General features: G+C 40.0%; 2 protein-coding genes across 7 annotated transcripts in view; both read right to left on the bottom strand.

The window, feature by feature from the left end:
• The window catches only part of LOC116843422 (guanine nucleotide exchange factor DBS-like), a 31,437-nt gene that overhangs the window by 8,713 nt on the left and 1,757 nt on the right, over nt 1-20,967 (bottom strand). The window contains exons 1-6 of one of the 5 annotated variants that reach the window (XM_032813819.1): nt 14,230-15,000; nt 8,610-8,941; nt 749-844; nt 536-650; nt 371-461; nt 40-270 (exon numbers count right to left, since the gene is read on the bottom strand). In XM_032813819.1, coding sequence (XP_032669710.1) covers nt 40-270; nt 371-461; nt 536-650; nt 749-844; nt 8,610-8,682 — 606 coding nt within the window. In that variant the 5' untranslated portion in view covers nt 8,683-8,941; nt 14,230-15,000. Of the gene's footprint in view, nt 1-39; nt 271-370; nt 462-535; nt 651-748; nt 845-1,155; nt 1,334-8,609; nt 8,942-14,229; nt 15,001-20,967 lie in introns of those variants that run through there. The other 4 variants (XM_032813824.1, XM_032813832.1, XM_032813841.1 and 1 more) reach the window with 4 other exon arrangements.
• Nucleotides 2,393-5,623, bottom strand: LOC116843451. Of its 2 annotated transcripts, XM_032813854.1 has the most exons (3): nt 5,123-5,623; nt 4,177-4,308; nt 2,403-3,897 (listed from the first exon to the last, which is right to left on the bottom strand). In XM_032813854.1, exons 2-3 carry the CDS (start codon nt 4,297-4,299, stop codon nt 2,839-2,841), a joined length of 1,182 nt encoding a protein of 393 aa, XP_032669745.1. In that variant the 5' UTR covers nt 4,300-4,308; nt 5,123-5,623; the 3' UTR covers nt 2,403-2,838. The 2 variants fall into 2 exon arrangements, with proteins under 2 accessions (XP_032669756.1, XP_032669745.1); XM_032813865.1 differs by lacking the exon at nt 5,123-5,623 and having other exon boundaries at nt 2,393-3,897.

Raw genomic sequence — 20,967 nt, 5'->3', positions numbered from 1 at the left:
AACGTTAAATATCGTTAAATTCATATCTACTGCACTTACGATTCTGTTCTGTATCCAAGTATGGTGGCAGTATGGTAGATCGCCGCCTAGTGGCTCGGTGAGCTGATCCTTCTCGATGAAATCGTGAAGCTCGGCGACGTTAGCCAGGAAAATAACTCGGAATTTGAAGTCCTCTCTGAATAATTTATTTGACACCTCCGAGATGGCTTTTTGTAAGAATCCGGCGGGTCGCAGCACGTACGCGACATGCACTAGACCGGGGAAGAATGCCTGAAAAAAACAAAAAAACAGAATTCATGGTGAGAACTATTTTCAACGGTTGAATAATTCATAATAACAGTGATAGTTACAATATATTCGGTGTACTTACAGATATTTTTAAAAGAACTGTTTTTACCGAGTTCCACTTGTCGTTCCTTCGGTCAATTATCAAATGAAATCCGAGATCAGCTTCTTGCAACCTGGACATCAATAAAATTAGTTAAGCAAAAGTGTAATTAGTGATAGCACGTAATGATATAAAATATGTTCTTACGTCGGTACAGAGGTAAGATAGAGCATAAGACGCTGATAATCCAAATCAGTCACGTTATGAAAATTGCCATTATCCGGAAACGTGATTATAGGACATCCCTCTCGAGTTTTCCCTCCTAAAGGAACATTTTTTTTTTTTTAATAAGAGGAAGCGTTTAAAAATATTTATTTTATTAAAAATCGATATAACTGAGTGCATCTTATAATGATTTACCAGCGATAATAGCGTATTGCGCTTGGAGAAGATCTGCGACGTCTCGAACTGCTAAATCTCCATTTTCTATCTCGCCTGTCATACTCTCTACATCTTCTGCAATCAAATATTGTTCTTCATTGTTACACAGATTTCTAAAATATATTTCGATTGCGATAATAATCATAGAACTAAAAAAACTAATAAAATATTAATATAAGGTATAGTTTGGCTTAGAATTTTAATTAAACATATTCACAAAAATTAAAATTAATTGAAAGCTGATATTAATTCTATGATTTTTATATATTTAAATATTTATAACAAATATACAATTTCGCATTTGGATACAAACACATGATTAAAATAAAAATTTTTTGCACATTGTATATACAACACATTTTCATAATGTTTCAATTTCAATTTACCGCGTATCTGATTTTCCTCTTAGTATTAAAACACCACCCTCTGTACTATATTTAAAACAAAATACACTTGACTAGGTATCGCGATATTATCTTATTACGCTTAGTGATTTAACGATTTCCGTTGACAATCTCTTATGCAATGTTTACTGTGAATGCACGGCTCAGATCTCACTGGTATACTGAATGTGAGTACCTGATCAGAGGTTGCACTCACATGACCTTGCTGATGCCACCAGGCTGAAACAGTTCCCTGCTGTACCCACAATATTGCTGATATAACTGTAAACCAAGAGGCTCTCAAACGGGAGAGTATAATCTTAATTATAACACGAATCTCAAAAGACCAGAATGGTAATTTTAAGTCTGACAGCTTCCCAACTTACAACAGTCAACGAATACTTCCGCGCTATCGCATTAGAAGCAAAAATTTGATATAAACATTATTAGAAAAGAAAAATATCAATCAGAAACCATTTACCACAATAAGTTATTTCTAAACACTTTATACAGTTATAAAATTTATATAATATATAAAGTTATCTGTAATTCTGCCTTTCAATAAATAATGCTGTACTTTATACTACCTAACGTACCTAGTTTGATCTAGTTTAATTTTTATATAGAGAATAATTAAAAACACAATATTTTTAACAAAAATGTCTGTTATGAATAAGATATGTAAATTATATATGATATTTGTAGAGTCAGAAGTACGAATAGCACGTACGAACCGTTCGCGTTTATATAAATTGAGAAGCACTGCTGCTACTGTGGTTACTTGATTTCCATGTCAGGAATTTAAAGGAGATAAGTAATATCGGGATTCTTTGCTTTTGGCATACTAGGCCATCGAATCTTTTGCACTAAAATGGCAACAGTTTTTTAATTCCTAAAAAAAGTATATTTATATTTTATCTTAAAAAGAAAATAAAAAAACCATTTTTCTTCCCTCTTTTTTCTTAGATGTACATTTCTGTAAGAAATTTATCTTAGTAAAAAATAATTACATATTTAATAATATGCATTGCGAAAACACCTTGGTTGTCTACATTTATTAAATATTATATTTATTAAATATTATATTTTAACATAAATTATCTTCTTACTTGTGTTTTCATTGTTTTTATAAATTATAAGAAAAGAATATAAGAACATGAAATGATAAGAATAGTTGAATGTCTGAAATATTTTTTTTTTTTAATAAAGTTTCTTTTCATCTGTAATTACCAATTGTCATATTATGATATGAAGATCTACGATTATTTGGCTAAGTGCTCTTTTTTATTCATATATAATTGTCATAATATATTATATATAAACTACAAACACTTTTAAAACAAGATAACTTACAATACTTATTCAATTGAATAAAACAACAAAAGACCTACATCCACAAGGACGACGTAATAAAGGTGTAGAGCATGTAACTTGTATAAGATCCTATGATAATTTCGTACTACTTGTTTTTCTTATACATTTATAAGATATTCGTTCAATTTTAAATTCAGTTCTTCACTCAAGAGTCTTAATGTGAGTTGCTTGTTTTTTCAAATTAATATCTTGGTTTAGGCTCAGAATAGGTATCGCCACTACAAATTAAAATCTTAACATAAACATATATCACATTCACATGCATACAAGTGTTATCGTATGAAATTATCTTCATGTGCAGCCCTTTCGGACTTACACAGTGTTCGTTTTCGACACTGCAATAGTTCTGTTGAGCACTAATCCACCCGTGGTGACTTGATAACTAACACCGTCTCGTAACTTTCTAATAGGTGTCAAGAAATATGTGTCGTTTTGCCCGTCGTTGGTTAATACTAACGGCAATATCGCGCCACTACTTTCCGAAGTAATTAAATCCGCCTTAGGCGATTGCTGTTGATCGTCATTTTGCGCCGACGTTGACGTCGTCGTCGTCGTCGTCGTCTCGGATTCCGTCTGCGAGTGACTCTGTGCAGTCTGGTTTCTCACCACAAATTCTAACTTGGCAAACTTCACCTGCGGGAACTGCACCTTCATAAATCGCCGGAATGTCGAGTATCCCATACTCTTCACATCGGGCGATACTATTTTACAGTACTGCGTGTACAGGTCGTGTACGGTTTTTCGGGTGATGTCCGACGGCAGATGTAACGGCGCGTTCTTCGACAGCTTGGTTTTCTGCTTGGCCTCTTGCCCCTCGATAAAGCTCTTCAAGAACTCCGTGGCGATCTTGTATATGTCCAACGAAAACGTATTGTGCGGAACTTTGCCGTAATTGCCATGCACACGCGGCGTCACACCGTGTGTCATTAAGTGTTTCCTAATGCGCTTGATCTGATAATGCGTGCAGTTTTCCAGGTACAGAAACGCGTCCAGGCACACTCGGCGACCCTGGTAAACGTACTGGGCACGTAACCTACGTCGCTCCGTGTGCCGGGCAGTCTGATAAGGGTCTGTCAAACACGCCATCGTGACACCCATTAAATACATGTCGTGCTCGGCTTTGGTCAGTTCTGCAATGTTCAATCTGTGCCGATAAACCACCTCGGGATTCAGATCCTTAAAGCATTGGTCGTCGATACACTCGCAACCTCTCTTGAAACGCTCCATCACCTGGACCGGACTGTCCTCTAGACTGGTGGAATCGTAACTCGGCTGACGTACACTGCGAGTCTTCTTAACTTTCATTTTAGTGTCGGACTTCTTCGACTTGGTGGTAGTGGACAAGTCCTCTTTGCATATCTTTTGTTTCACCTACAACAAAGATTGCATTGTCAGAATGCTCAGAGTTTGACATTGAAATTAACATATACAAAATAATGGAACTAAATATAATATACTTGTATCTACTTTATAATATATTTGTACGTACTTTAAGCACAAAAATTATATATATGATGTATTATATAAAAACATTCTATATTTTAATTTATATAAAAAGAATATTACACACTGAAATAAATGTGAAATAGTATATCATAATACTTAGTTCTTTTTTGCCTGTGCAACTACAAGTATATAAAATACACTTACCTTAGTATCTACGCTTGTCTCTTCTGACTCCTTCGCTGGTCTATTTTTATCAGCAGCTACACTTTGTATTGTAATGCATTCTATTTGTTCTGTCGTTCCATCTTCTTGCAATATAACTTCCATATTATCAATCTGTCATAAAGAGATGCATTTTAATAAATTATGTCCAATAAAACTTACACTAAACTTTGTAATAGAAATTTGTAAAAGTAAGATTGATATTTAAAAAATCATAATATGAAATTAGAATAATACAATAATCTATACAAAAATATATTTAAAATTCAGCTATATAAATTAGGCAAGTGTTATAACAACAAATTAATAATAGCAAATTAATAAAATTCGCATATATCATGCGAATTTTACTTTATGAAATATATATATTTCTGACAAAAATAAATATTTTTCTAGAAAAGAATAAAAAAAGTTAAAAAAACTAAAGTTTATTGTACTAAGTTGAATCACCTTAGTAACACTTTTTACACTGCTTAATTTTTTTTCTCTTAAAGTTCGAATATATACTAATTTTCTATTTTATTCTACATATCTGGAGTGTAACAAAGTGCAAGTCTGCACTTGGAATGAAACGAAAGATATATTCAAATTTTACACAAAGACAAACGAAGAATCGCGACAACGCGTGCAAAGTGTTTCTAGCTGAGGAGAGAATAGATTTCTCCAATGTTTTTTTTAGTTTCATCTTTTGCACATTAGAGAGATAAAAGAAATATATACTTCGGTTTCGAAGAAAGAGATAGGCTCAGAAGAAAAGAGAAAGAAAGAAAGGAGGAGGAAGCACGAGAGGAGAGAGAGAGAGAAAATCGCGAGAGAGTACAGAAAGTGTAACTAAAGGTACAGAAAGCTAAGGTCGAGAATCGCTGATCGCGCCCTTCGGTCTCCAACTTTCGTCTCTAAAGCGTGCGACGTCGTCGGCTACACTTACCGTTGTTTGATCGTGTACAATGAATACCACGTCTCGGGCGAGTTGGACTCTCGTTCGATAGGCGTCCGGTCCACGAAACTGCACCTTAGCAAGCTCGATTTCGTGCTATTCACGATAAATCACACTGTATTCATCAGCCAACACTCCCGACGATATGGCGAGCGATAGTTCGTGTTGTTAGGTAGAGGGGACAGCACTCATCCAGGGCCGTGCGCGAGAGAAGTGCACCATTGCGAGAGCGCGCAGCAAAAATTGTCACGGACGGATTTGAAATAGTTCTCCTCAGACAGGCATATTTAATCACGTCAGTCACATTATTCGGTAAAAATAATTTGCTCGTAGTACGTATGTTCTCCAGACAGACAGTTTGACAGACAGACACGATTACTTTTTCGAACGAAGGTTTTAAATATCTCGCGCGTTTTATCAAGATTTTAAAGATAACTTGACTGAAATTCTGGGAGAAGCAAGCAAATCGCAACGAATTTATCCTACAAACGAAATATGCAGGAAAATCTCGAATTTTATCTATTCATATTAAAGTGAACAATCTAATATTCAATGATACAATTGTTAATTAAATTTCTCATGTTATCAGTAAGAAAAATCCAATACAAGAACGATAATAATAATAAATAAAACTTGATTTTTTATATTTATATGCACGATAAATATGAGATCGGAACGCTTAATTATTAATTACAATTAAGTTTTCCAGACACGGGAAATTACGGAAGATTCTAAAATGCAACGTAACAAAGTCGATAAAACTTGCTAATCAAAAAAGTTTAAGAGTTCTCCGTCGTTCTACGTGAATTACTAATATAATGCACATCATACACGAAGCGTGATTAATTTGCTCGCGGATATTAGATGAAAAAGAGAAAGAATTTTAACGATATCGAAAAAAAAACTTCCTGATTCTTCTCCGGTGTTCCCGGCGGAGGCGGAAGCGAGAACGCGGATTATTGATTGATGGGAGGGTGCAGATACAGCCCTGGTGACCCCCCTGTCGGCGCGCAAGGAGCGCAATCGTGCGAGGGGAGGCAGTCTAGAGACTACATATGCATGCACAATGCACACGACAGTGAGCACGCTCCAAATAACACGCACCACACGCGAAGAGAGCAGCTCGACGTGGACGACGCTCGAGTCCACTTTGGACAAACTATGTAATTCGGCATCGAACGCCGTTTGCAACTTGATGTTCGTTTCGAGAAAAATATCCAGCCGAAGCTCAACTATAATTAAGCTGTCAATTATAATTAAGCTTTCCAGACATAGAAAGTCGAAAAAAGAGGCAGCCGCAAAGTATTCGAGGATTTCAGCGCGACGTTAAAAACGGATACACTGAGAGAAAAAATGTCTAAAAAATGTTTAAAAATATTCTTTTCAGTGGGTATTAGTAAGAGACACATATTACTTATGCTAATCTAAAATATTTTTCAAATAAGGAAATATAGGTTTTCTTGAAAGCTTAGCTTTCACGAAAGCAATTGTTTATTGCATAGACTGTAAAAAAGTTTATGTCAATTTTAACATATTTTACATGTTCCAATTTATTTATCCCAATTTTTGTGTTGATTTAACGCAAGGCAAATATGTGAACAAATAACATGTTAATAACACAAATAACATGTTGGAAATTAACACAAGCATACAACATTTGGACATCATTGTATCATTTTAACACTTTAAAATTGTGAATATAAAGTCAACAGTAGAATAGTTGAGCAAAAATATAAAATGCTTTCTACCGTGTATATAAACAAATGAATTTAAATTCAAGTAAATATGTTAGAGCACCCACATCGCGTATAAATACTTAATATTTTCCAGATATTTTTCCTTCCAGTGGAGCGCAGTACAAAAATGAAAAGTGGCTGGCTCATAGAATAAAAGAGAAATAAAAGGGAATGCAAAATAAAGATAGAAAAGTTGCACATCCATAGGGTGAGTGAACGATATAAAAGTCCACGGTATGGAGTTAATCTATTCGAGATATTCGCGTTTGATGGCTTGAGTTACTTTTGCGCACGATACCGCGCGGTCGAGTTGCAGGTAATTCGCGCAGGTGTTGCGCCCATCTCGCGATGTAACTGATCCGCGTATTTTGTCGTCGCGGTCTCTCGATCAGACCTCGGCCGTCGAATCTGCGGCTTTTATCGTGAATCCTCTTATCCGCTTACGGCCGTGAGGATCCGCGGACGATGAATGACGTTTGCGATATCGCATATCGTTGATTGCGTCGCGTCACAGGAGCGATTCTTTCTCGCGCGTCGATTTTGCGTCATGATGGAAAGGCATCTGCATGCCGCTGCAAATGAAAAGTCCGCGGGCGTTCGCACTTTCAAACGCGTGCGGCACTTCTTTTTTCCCAAACGCAGACGAAGAGTGCGATCTATTAAGGCTCTTGGCACCTCGCATTGTTTATCTTTTTTTAATTTTTAAAAGCGAGAAAATACATGCTAAAAATTCTTGCAAAATTTGTTAAAATAAAAAAATATAAAGTAACACTTGTAATCAATTAAACAAATAAAAAAGTTTATGCCAAATTTATTTTTATGTAAAATATTTCGTGCATTTTGCCCTACAAACAATAATTTGTTGTAAGTTAACGTGACATATAATTCATCTTCTTAACCTATCTCTTCACCTATTCAGGTTAATTTATAATAAATTATTGATTATTAGAACAAAAGGGGAATGAACGAAATATTTTACAAATTTATTTAATCGATTGCAAGTAGTATTTTGAATATATATTTTTATTTTAACGTATTTTGCAAAAATTTTTAGCATGCATTTTCTCGCTTCTGATGTCATTAAAAAGAGATAGACAATGCGAGAGGCCAGGAGCCTTAAAGTCCGACTACAATGAGAGTAGGTTGTAAGAAATAAGAGTAAGAAATTAGCGTCAATCACGGTCGAATGTGAGAAAAATAATCGACTGCGATTGATCAATTTCTTGCTCTTACTTCTTACAGTCATGCTTTACTCCCATTGTAGACGGTCCTTAAGACACTGCGAACGCTTTGGAGCGCTTAGAGAAAAGCCACGATTGGTCCACACGGCGCTTCAAAGCATCTGTAACGGATCGCACCTAAAAAGCTATCTTTGGAGCCGCGCGAATCTCGAGAGGAGGAATCTCGAGAGGCTTTCCACGTGAAAAAAAAAAGAAAGAAGAATATCCGCTCGTGACTTTAGTAACGATCGAATATATAGGGCTTCCTCTCCATTCGTGAAGTGCCTCACGACGTGGGAACGTGTGAGGCGGCACGAGCGACGGAAAATGCGGGAAAATCGCCGCGCTGGCGCGCGCACAATGCAATCGAGACAAAGAGCGACGATATAAGTTCAGTGGGATGCGACACGGCGGTTTATTTACCGCGCGGAATCGCGCGGTCGGCTTTTCTGCGCGGCGACAATGCCGTCCAATGCCGGCGAAGATTGTACGGCATACATAGCGATACGATGCGACTCAAACCTGTGCATTTGGTGGAGCAGTGCTGATGGCAGGGACAATTGCAGCTATGCACCGACTTTCGGCGGAGAATCATCTTGGGTTGCCGCTCCCGCCGTCCCGGCGTCCAAGATACTTATCGTATTGTGTCACGGAACGTTGCAACTTGTACAATGGGGCGCGGTACAATCAACAACGCCGCACCACGACGAGGAGCACTGCCGACCGGACTACAGATCGTTCCACGTGCCGAGTTAAATCGCCGTGCATTTCACCGCACCGGCCGGAGCTCTTTTTCTCCCTTCCACGTCTGTCCTCGGCACACAGTCCCTAAATCACTTCCCCGTTGTGTATCACTGTCGTCGTGGTAAAAGAAAAAAAAACAAGAGAAACTGTTACAGCGCTGCAATATGGGCGATGTCACGAGGCGAAACGTCGGGACGCGACGCGCAGGTAGCCGGCCCCGGAGACGCCGGTGAAGAATTATCTGATAACGCATTTGGAAGAGTAATCTTCTCCTGGGAAAAGGGAATACGATTGGACGAATTTTTTTCCGTGTGGGAAAATGTGCTTTCTGACTTCGCGATATCGAGTGTATGGACAGATCGATATTACGTTCCAATATTGATCGATATTGCGGTCAAATAAAAAAGGAAGTTCGCTCCGGACTATCCAGATAACATATTGCTATTTGAATTCGGCGTTACCTTACCGCACTGAGAGAAAGAAAATATCCGAAAAATAGTAAATCTATATTTATAGATGTGCTGTTTTAATAACATATTTCTTTAAATCTAAATTCTTTTATTTAATTAGAATAAACAATCGCCTTTCGCGTGAGAAGCTAAGGTCCTCTTGAGGTTTGAGGAAAATGTACATTATCTCATTTGAAAAATATTTTATGTTAGCGTAAACAAATATATTATCGTTACCCAAGGAATAAAAATATTGTTTATCTCTTAGATATTTCTTCTCTCAGTGCGTAAGCCTCGACATTCGATCGATAGCTTCGATCTAAACGTGACTGTTGTTATTGAATAAAACAAAAGCGAGGTTCCCTGCACATCAGCGTGCCGACGTTGCGCAACGGAAATCAGCGGACAATATCGCGAAAGACCGACGCTCGATGCGGCGCGAGCGAGAATTTCGCCGGTAGCAAAAGTCCGCTCGGCGAGTTATTACCGCATCGTAATTAAACGTTGCGCGATAATATCGGTTATTCTGGCCAATGCTATGCAAGTAGGCTGCGGACTCTACAGGCGTCTTCAAATCTGGCGGAAGCGCGCGGGGATCCTCTGGGAAAGCGCAAGTTCGCTCGGAACGTTCTCCTGCGTTTTATTCCTTTCCTTCTTCTCGGTTTTTCTTTTTCTTCAAACGGACAACGGCGTCGCAATTCTTTCGATCTGCCTTGTACATACCGCCACCGAACATTGTCAGCTAATGTGTAGTTTACTATATCGTCAACTAGTGTTACGACACACACTTGTTATCCTCTCTACTTAGTCGGGCGATACGTCACATGAAAACTTAGCAACGTTGCGAACGTCCTCGACGTAATTCTCTCGTTCGAACGTGGCACAGACTGCTATTTAAAATTTTATATGAGCGCGCGTCTTTTCTTTCCTTGACAGGAAAGAAAATATACTACGTGTACATTAATGAATATATTTATTATTTTATTGATTCTATCGAATACTATTTATTGGAAACAATATCAACTACTTTTTTCAAGAGGAAAAATACTAATCAGATGAATATATTTATTCTGGACAAATATATTCAGCCTATATATTGATATTTTTCCTTTTGAAAAAAGTAATTGATATTGTTGAATAAATAGTATTCGATCAACCTACTTACAATTTGGAAGACTTAAATTTTTCGACAATCCACTGAGAATAATAACCACACTGAGAGAAAAAAATATTTGAAAAATAAACGATATTTACATTCGGTAAGTACATATTCATTTAAATCTCTCTAAAGTTCTTTGTTTAAATAGAATAAACAATTACTTTTAACAATTACTTAAAAACAGCCGTTTGAGGAAAATACATGTTCTCTCATATGAGAGAAATTTCTTCTCAATGTAAAAAAGATATGCATATTAGGACAAGTAAAATAGATTATTAATACCCATCGAATATAATGAAGAATATAATGAAGAATAATATTTCTTATTATACTTTACATATTTTATATATTTTTAGATATTTTTTCTCTCTCAGTGCATCGAGATGCCATCTCTGGAAAACGTTGACTCTGTCTCCTCGACAAGCACAGATGCATACATACACCCACATACAAGGGATCGCGTCGATAGCTATATTCGCGGAGTCGCTTATTTTTAAACATCTAATTACGTCTCCGATCGGTCGATTTACTACGCGAGATATGCATTAATAACGCGTACGAGAGCGACGTATTCGAAATTTCTTCGGCGCCGCCGTGCTCTCTCGGTGAGAGAGAGACAATGGGGCACTTTATATCTCGCCGCTCCATTTACAGTCAATTACATCTCCGTGTGCCGACACGAGACGAGCGCGCCGTTTCACGCTCGACAGTTCGCCACGGGATGCACCGGCCACGTTGCACACGGCCGCGCGCGCACGACGCGCTCTGTGCGCGCGGGAGAGCCTCATCAAAGTTGCACGAGGGTTCTTTTTGATCGATACCGATGTACACGGCGGCGGCGGCGTCCGGCAAACTCCATCGGCGGGGCCGTTCACGCGTTAATCCTCCAGCTGCTGTCCCGACAGCAAATATAGAAGCAATATGAAATCGATAATTCGAATTAAATTCAAAATCGCATTAATTGCCGACAAGTCGATTACAAATGTTATATAATTATGGTGACGCTTCACCAGCGAGAACTCGTGCCGAAAGAGAATACTCGGTTGTAATCAAGTACCACGGAAAATGTGTTCTAAAATTGTGCTGCAAAAAGCATAAAAATATGAACTCGATTGTTATTTTTGTCTATTATACGTCAAATTTCAGTAAAATCGACGAGTAACACAAAAATAGAGGTCTGTTCTTTTTTAACTGAAATGATGCACACTGGTGATAAATTAGAGCGGTTAGGCGATAATTTCCCGAAAAGTGGAGGGAATAATGTTGGTGCCAAGGAAAATCTCTACATAATTAACGATATAATTTAAAGGCCTGTTCTTTGTAACTGCACTGCTGAACTGATGCAATAAATTGAAGTGAGACAAGTATGTTTTCTCATTCTAATCTTTTGCATTAGTTCAGCAGTGCAGTTACGAAGAACAGATCATTAAACTATATCGTGTAGAGATTTTCTTTGATACCAACATTATCCCTTCCACTTTTCGGAAATTGTCGCCTAACCAATTAGAGCAAGACAAATATATTTTGTTTCACTCTAATTTATTGCACCAATTCAAGCAGTTTAGCTAAAAAGAACAAACCTTAGGTTTACTCGTCAGTCAATTGTTCTGTTATTGCCGTTAGATTTTTAAATCAATGTTTTCAGTTCGCGATGAAAAAGATATTATTTCACGTCGCTGAATTTTCATCTGGTCGTTATCCAGTTGCATGAACTGATATTTTTTTCCCAGGAAGAAAAAGATTATGAAAACTCGATTGTACGCAGAACTGTAGCAAGTTCCTCCTTGGTCAATTGTTCTCAGTTATATCTCAGCTAAGTTTTCAAGCAATCGGATATTCACACGAGTGTTTCCAGTCGCGGTAACGAAGATATAGTCTGCGAGTCGTGCGTTTTCGTCAGATCGCTGTTCAGTCACACGTACCGAGATCTTTTCCCGTGCGCCTCCAATCCTCTCTGATCAGCGTGCAGACTTTTCGCCAGCGACTCGTATCCCGCGCGACTAAAAGATTTGTAATTATTCGCCGAAAATGAGCGTGGCGAAGTATTTAGAGAATTCTGAGAGGAGTGGCCGGCGCACGAGCAAGCTTTAAACTGCCTGCTGTCGATAGGAGAACAGTTCGGAGACTTTAGGGCGCAAAATATCACGCGTGCTAAATAAATCCGCGACCATTGTGCGTGCAGTCGGGCCCTTATCACGCTCGCGACATTTTGCCGGAGACTCTTATCGCACCCGCGAGATTCCGGTCGGTTAACTTTTATCGCGCTCGGGAGATTTGCCGGGCGATTTACGTCGCGGGGACATATTCCGGCGAATAATTCGCCATGGTCGGCAGTAATCATGCAAATTTAGCGAGCGCTCCCATTTGCACGGCCTCCGCACACTCTCGTATATAATCTCGACTTGCACCCGATGCACGCTCTGCATATGCACCTCCATGCCGACCTCGCTGATAAGCTATCGTGTTAACAGCCGCAAGACAATGTTCGGTGGTCAATACCTCGCGAGGTGCGTTCACCAACGACCCTACAGCTCGTTTCACAGTTCCACGGTTCACGAACGCCGGTACAATCGTCGGGAGAACGTCGCGCGGGTCTTGAAACGCGCGACAGGGATGCGACACACCCTACGGTCGCGGGACGATTATTTCGGGATTCCTGCACGCGAATGAAACAAACGTTGCGATGCAAATCGACATTGAGAAAAGGTTGAACATTTTTCTGATACAAGGTTTATTTCTGCAAAGCAAAATTTATCTCTGTGAATAAACTTTATATCTCACAAGTCAGTTTTCAAGTACTACTTTCATAGCGCATCAGGTCGTATCAGATCGTAAAACTAAGGATCGTATAACACTGAGGAAAAATACTTGAAAATTTATTTGCGGGATAGAGTTTGTTTCTGTGATATAAAGTCCATTTATGTGTGAAATAAAATGTTTTTCTGTGAATAAAATTTATAGCCTATCAAGTAAATTTCCAAATGCTCTTTTCTCAATGTATCAGATCGCATATACTGAGAAAGGATACTTGAAAATTTATTTCCGGGATATAAAGTTTATTTCTGTGAAATAAAGTTCATTTTTGTATGAAGTAGGATATTTTTCTGTGAAAATAAATAGCCCACAAGTTAATTTTTAAGTACTCTTCTCAGTGTATCAAATCGTATATAGCAGAATGTTCAAAATATATTATTGGGATGTCCTAAAGATATCTCAATATCTCTAGAATATCCCCATGATATATTTTGAATATTTCTGCTATGTGAGATATATACTTGAAAATTTATTTGCGAGATATAGAGTTTATTTCCGTGAAGTATGGTTCATTTCTGTATAAAATAAAATGTTTTTTGTGAAAATAAACTTTATAATTTTCACAAATAAAATTTCAGGTATTTTTCCAGTATTCATCTCCCGACCGATCTCCCGAATCACTCGTTGATCCTTCGACACCGGGATCTTCCGACAGAAGTCTCGGTGGAATCTGTTTTCTTTCTTCCTCGAGGAAGACCGACGTCGCAGGGTCAACGTCTGCTTGTCTTCCGCGCGCGCTATCCCGGGATGATACATTGCATAAGAAGTTTTGCACCAAACAGTGCACACGGCCGTTGTATTACGTGGGAATCATCGTTAATAAGTGTTTCCGCTAATTATAATCTTTAGAGCGTGCACCTAACACTATTAGGCCTCATAAATTTGCTTCCCTGACACTTTCCCACGGGATCCCGTGCGCGCGCGCCAGGCCAGATATTGCGTACTGCCATTGAAAATTCGTTTCGCGATCACTCACAGCGTCGTCGTCGTCGTCGTCGTCGTCGTCGCCGCCGGCGTCGTTCTTCCCCGACGAATTTGCCGTACGCGAAAATTCCGCGCCAGTGGGATCGCGGAATCGCCCACGAGCATTCGATGACTGCGACTCGCCCAACAAGCGAGGATATTCCGCGCGTCTCTATTTTCGTCGTTACTACAACAACCTCGGGCTTTCTTCGCGCCGATGAAGGAACTGCTCCGTCGCACAGAGAGCCCACCCGCGCACGTGCTTTACATACGCCGTGGATGTCGTTCGCGGATGACGCGTCGTCCGCTTGCGCGAATCGAAGAAGCGGTTGGCGCGGCGATTACCGGCGTCGCGCGAGGAGATCCAACGACACGCGGCGTCGCCGGGAGCGAACGTTCGGGCGCATCGTACGCACATACACCCGTTGACACTCCGTGTGATCGATAGAATCGTACGCGCCGGCGGCGGCGGCGGCGGCGGCGACGGCGGCGGCAACGGCGGCGTTGACGGTGGAGGTGGTAGAAGCAGACAGGAGCGGCCACGGCGACACGGAGGTGGCGACGGTGACGGTGCTCTTGGATTTCTCCCCCGACGATGTGTGCACGACTTGGACGCGGACGCGAGAAGCGGCCACTGTCGTCACCGCGGGAAAGATCTCGAATTCACGAGGACGAGACTCCGGAGTGCGTAGTCGTCGCGGCTCGACGGACGCAGCCTGGCCGCAATGACGCGTCGCGATGCGGCTGCGGCACGGCGCCATAACGCGGCGTCGCCGCAGGCTCGTAATCGCGATCCGCTCGGCCCTTGGGATAACGAGGTCTGTCGTTCTCTTTAGGACCGTCCACAGTGGAAGTAAAGTGTGGCTGTAAGAAGTAACAGTAAGAAATTGACCAATCACAGTCGAATGTGAGAAGAATAATCGACTGTGATTGGTCAATTTCTTACTGTTACTTCTTACAGCCAGACTTTACTTCCATTGTAGACGGGCCTTTAGTCTGAACTAATGTACTGCACTGGAACTTCGTTCCTTCTCACTCAAGAGATATACTTCCGGTGTCGGGGAGCTAAAGTATAGGTGTAAGCGAGATCAATTCTATTTCTTATTATTTCCGCCAAGCTCACTCCGTGTATTGTGGACAAGCTTTGAGTTTTATACTCGCTATACACGCTATAATGGCAAAAAATGCAACTTGGTTCAGTTGAGAAAAATAGACCTTAGGATGACGAGAGCATACTGAGAAAAAATATCCAAGAAACAAAGTATATTTATTCTAATGTCACTTACCGATATAAAATTTTTTCACATAAGAAAATGTACATTTCCTTAAAACCTTAGTTTCTGTCTAACCTGTTTAAATAAAAGAATTTAAATTTAAGTATGTAATTAGTTACGCATCGAGTAAATATTTTTTGTACTTTTTATAAAGTGAAGTTAATATTATTTTTTTTCTCTCAGTGTAGATGTAAGAGAGACTTACTCTTTCCCTGAGAGATGTAAGAGATATAAGAGAGACTTACTCTTTCCCTGAGAGGAGCCTACAGAAGAAATTAAGCGTCATTAGTAAAATACGCGATTGCATACGAAGATTACTTGGCGATTTTAAAGATACGAATATCTCGCAGCCTCTGTTTGGATTTTTACGAGTTGACAGCACCCGCCCTAGCTACGATCCTGACACGCGACGGAGGTAAGTGTGAGGGAGAGCCACCAATGACGAGCGAGCAGTGTTGACAAGAGGGGACGATGCACGTGACTCGCAGCGTGTCGCTGTCAAAATCGTGAGATTGCATCTGCACGCATCTGCGCGAATTTTCTCTCCGGCGATTTCGCCACCCGATCGACTCTTCGGAAACGTGGTACACGTGAAATGACGCCGATAATTAATTTCCGCGGTGAGGGGAAACGCTTCAAACTTTCGAACTTTCTTCCCGTCGCGGTTGCGCCTCCGAAACGCTGAAACGTGCATAAGTAACTGCCTCGGTAAAAACTATGTCTCGAAAGAGCTGCTACACGTTGCAAGAAGATTAATTTGAGCTAATAATATATCTCGTCCTTAAATATTCACTTCAAGAGAGAGGAAAATCATGGCGAGTAAAAGTGTGCGCGCGAAAAGTCTGAGGTACGCGGAGAAAAAGTTTGATTGCGCCAACATGAAGTTTGGTTGTAACGAACGAATCAACGCGTTTCCGTTGAAGAAAACGGAATTTCTGGTGCTTAGAGCCAAATTTGGGTCACAAGAACCACCAAAGTTCTGTATCTTTTAGCCAAAACACGTTGGCTTGTTCATTAAAACCAAGCTTCACGTCAAATTCTTTTTCCTGTGTAAAAAATGTAATTCTTCACTTGAGCAGAAGGCTCATGACGCAAGCGCGAGCTGACAATCAAGCTTGTAAATTAATTATCACGATTGTGACCAAAATATAACGCGTGTAACATCCTCAATTCACCAAAAGAGAACGGAGACTCGAGTGTATTTGCAGAGCAAATTAAGAAGTCCACGTCGACCGTCGTTATCGAATAAAACGCTAATTAATTTTACAAGTCGCCTCGAAGCGGCCGAGCGGACGTGGTTCACACGACAGAAGGTATTTCGCGAGATGACGTTACCCGATTATTCACTCTATCGGACGGCAAAATTGATTTATCGTCCTCGTCAAAGGCCGGTGGTAATTCGCAAGCGGCAGGAAAAATTGAACGCGAGGGACACTTAGTAGAGCGCCGAATTAATATTCGTAAACTGATTAACGGCCATTCCGATCAAGCCGTGATCAGTTCCGGCGAAAATGCAATCATTATGAGAAGGAATGCGGGCGGGTATCGATGAAACGTATCGAGACGGATTATTAACGTGTGATGCGGTATAATATGACGCTCGACTAATTTGTCACAACGACGACACGCGGATAAAAGAACCGCCAATCCCATTGTTTACGGATCAATAACGAGTATATGTATGAATTCCAATGCAAATAAATCCGTAATTCATTGTCGGCTGAGGATTAAAGGCGTACACAGACAAAACTTGGAAGTGTAGTCGACGATGGAGAAATCGACGAGTAAATTAACGTCAGACGTTACTGACGTGAATGATTTCAACTTGACTTTTCGATACAATAGCAGAGAGAAATGTGAGCGAGAAGAAAAATATATCGAGAGATTTTAAATAAGATTGTTACCCTCAAAGAGCATTATCGGAGACACAAATAAACGCTTGCGAGACTTGGGTCGGTATTCTCGGGGAAAAATATGTAAAAAGTAAAGAATATTTATTTATTCGTCGGGTACTAATAACATATTTACTTATTATATTTTCTTGAAACGCATAGTTCTTGATTATATCAAATATTTGTGTAAGTAACAGATTTTAGTATGAAGTAAATATTGTTATTACTACCCAGTAAATAAATGTTTCTTATTTTTTAGATTTTTTTTTCACTGTGCACTAAGAGAAAAATACTTGAAAACTTATTTATGAGACCAAATTTTCTTTCGCAGAAATAAACTTTATATCCCACAAATTAAAATATTCACATATTTCTTTTTCAGTGTGATTATAAATTATTTACGATCTTTGATCAAGAATGCAATTTAATGCAGAGTTGTCATAAGTCGTTATTCGGTTAGTTGGAATAATATTCCTTATTTTATGAAATAAGCAGTAAACAAAATTTACGGACAATTAGAAAATTTTTAACCTACCCGAGTCGAAATTTTGATGCTACTTTGACGTTTTTAAAGATAGTTTGCTCCTACTTAGACAGTCTATAGCCTAAGTAAAACCTACTTTGACGATATTGATATTCATTAACTTCTCCTTTAAGTCTACCTTGTCAAAACTTTGACGCTCTTAAAAATAGTTTGAGCCTACTTAGATAATCTACAATCCAGGTGAAACCTATTTTGAAGATATTGACATTCATTTCCGAGTCGAAATTTTAACCCTATGTTGAACCTTGAATTCTATAAAATACATATATTCTATGTAGGAGCTAAAGCTTCAATAAAGGTTCCCTACTTTGCTTCCTAAGATTCTATTATTATACAACCTACTTTGATGCTAAAAAAAGCAAAAGCGTAAATTTCAGACATCATCAGGGTCAAAGTAAGAGTAAATTATATCATTAGAATTCATTTCAAATTATATCATTAGAAACCTATTTTGCTATCTTAGCTGCTACTGCGGTATAGAATTCAAGGTTCAACATAGAGTCAAAATTTCGACTCGGGTACATTAATCCAACCAAATTTTTAAATGCTGGGCTTAGAGTAGATTATAAAGTTTCGTCTCGGGTATACTTCAATAAGTTCGCCAAATGTTCGTTCAAGTCAAAACCATTCTGTATAATAAATGATTTCACATACCTGAAAATATACGACGTGTCGTTGCCCGTTCAGAATTAAGTGTTTGACGTCGTTCTTGCACGTCGTTGAAGATGTCGATATTATTTGAATAACTTTCAATTCTTAGATGAGATGAATATTTCGACGTTTTTCATAAAGAGATTATGCAAAGAAAAGTTTGTTGTTCAATTGACTCACAAATTGCATCTACCCAGTAATTTTTATTGCATTATTTAATATTTGCTTATCACATACATATTCTATCTGCAATCGAATAAATTGCATAATTAATGCGTTGCTTATTGAGAGATTGATTAAACTAAAGGGAGATTCAACGCAGATGAAATAATGAGATAATGAAATATTAAATAATGCCACTCCAAATTACAGAAATGCTAAAATCGTAAAGAGCAGAGACTCTTGACGTGTCCTTTAAACCTGGATTCAATTAAATAATTGAAGACTTGTACAGTCAGTAGCACTGTATAGTTGTACAATGTATATGTGGAGATTTTATACTGGTCCATAAAATTTGAGGTTTGCGGGGCTGACGTCGAACAGAACTGTCGACTCGAGTAGCTCTTCGTCAACGGCATTTTCGTGCGTCGCGTTTGGATCGAAGGACTCGTGAGGGGTAACGCGCGGGAATCGATACACGTCACACACGATTTCAGGAACAGAATATGAAGACGTGGTCGAGCGATCGCGTTCACATCCCGGCGAGCGCGTCGCGAGCTTTTAATCAATCGAAACCATCTCCACTCCACGTCACACGCGGCGAGCGAATAATGAAGCGCGAACGTCAGCCGGCGGTGTCGTCGGACTTAAATCAGGATTCGAATCGAGAGGCACCTTTATCCGCGCAAATGAGAGCCGTAGGAGCTGACGAGAGAAATGATGAAAGTTTGAGCGCCGCGAAAAATAGCTGGAAGGCTATTTCATATCTCGAAGGACGTCGCGCACGAATTCGCTTGCGCGACACGTGTGTCACGAGATATCCTTGTTGTACACGTTTCATCCGCCCTAATCCGCGTCCGTGATCCCATATAAAAATCTCCCAGCATTTTGCGCCCTGCGGTCGCGACGAGACGCGAACAATGATGGTATCGAGCGGAAAGCGAGGTGTAATGACAATATTCGTGAAATTACGAGACAAGGCGTGGGAAAGGCAGAGAACCCTTTGATATTTTTCTCTCTCTCTCTCTCTCTCTCTCTCTCTCACATACGTACATACACATTAACGCGATTCGATAGAAAAATAAAACTAATATTACTTTACGCGGAAGATTATGGGAATGCGCGAGGAGTTGCTCGCAGCAACGGAAAATCAAATCCTCGTCGAGAAGCAAACCTATTGGAAACCCTTTGAGCTCTTTGAGCTCACCACGCCAATTGCGCCGAATTACAGGAACGCCGACAGGAATGCCCGCGCACAGTGGCTGAAATTTAAATCCGTTTGGCAAGACGAAGCTTTTGGGAAACCTTGAAGCTCTTCGATCCGTTCAACGACCCAACGCAACACGACCTACAGCGCAACTGTCTATTTTTTCCTATAATAATCTGTCTCGTTTTAGGACAGCCATGCTGTCCTATATATTTTCTCTTGCTTCTCCGTTCGTCCCGAGTAACGAGCACACACCCGTCTCGTCTCGCGAATGCGAAAAGTACAACAACGTGCAAAGCAGATCCCAAGAGAGCTGCCGTTTTACCTGCATTTTTCACATTTCGCTGCGATTTTTCTTTCTCTCCATTCCCTCCTCCCCGCCCTACGGACGATATATAGAATATATGTACGAATATAACGCGCGTGTCTGTAAATATATAAACTTTGTACATAACATATCCACATCCTAGGTACAAAGATGCCGGGAGCATAGAGAAACATAAGCAGTTAGCATACTAACCAACCACAGTCGATGATTCCTCTTACGGCCCAAGGATAACCGATTGGTCGATTTTCTTACTGCTTACGTTTTTCTGTGTGCCATCCGCTTAAATCTCACTCGAAGATCGCATGAAGGTGCGCGAGCGAAGGGGCAAACGCCTGCGGCAACTTCACAGCACGCGGAATTAAGAGCCGCCGGTCTCAGCGCAGCTCTTTTGAGATGCATATCACAACATGCATGCAACAATGTAAGTGCGGTGTAACTGAGTAGAATTTAATCGCGCACTATGCGTGTATCTGTGTCGTGCACCGGAAACTCGAGTCGAGAATTGCGGATCTTCCCGGAGCCCTTCGATCAAACTGACAACTCGATACAGCGATGTAACAATGTAACTCGGCGCGGCGCGCAATTAAGCGCATGCGGCGCCGGAAATTCAAACCTCGTAGCAGATGTCGAAGGCCTCTGTGACCCAGTAAGAGGGATATCGCGGTACCGTCGAATGCTGCGAACCGCAAAATCCAC

Source organism: Odontomachus brunneus, unplaced genomic scaffold, assembly GCF_010583005.1.
Source record: "Odontomachus brunneus isolate Ranch 3 - 2012 unplaced genomic scaffold, Obru_v1 Obru_scaffold_003, whole genome shotgun sequence".
NCBI classification, from domain to species: Eukaryota; Metazoa; Arthropoda; class Insecta; order Hymenoptera; family Formicidae; genus Odontomachus; species Odontomachus brunneus.
This window is presented reverse-complemented; position numbering and strand designations above follow the sequence as displayed.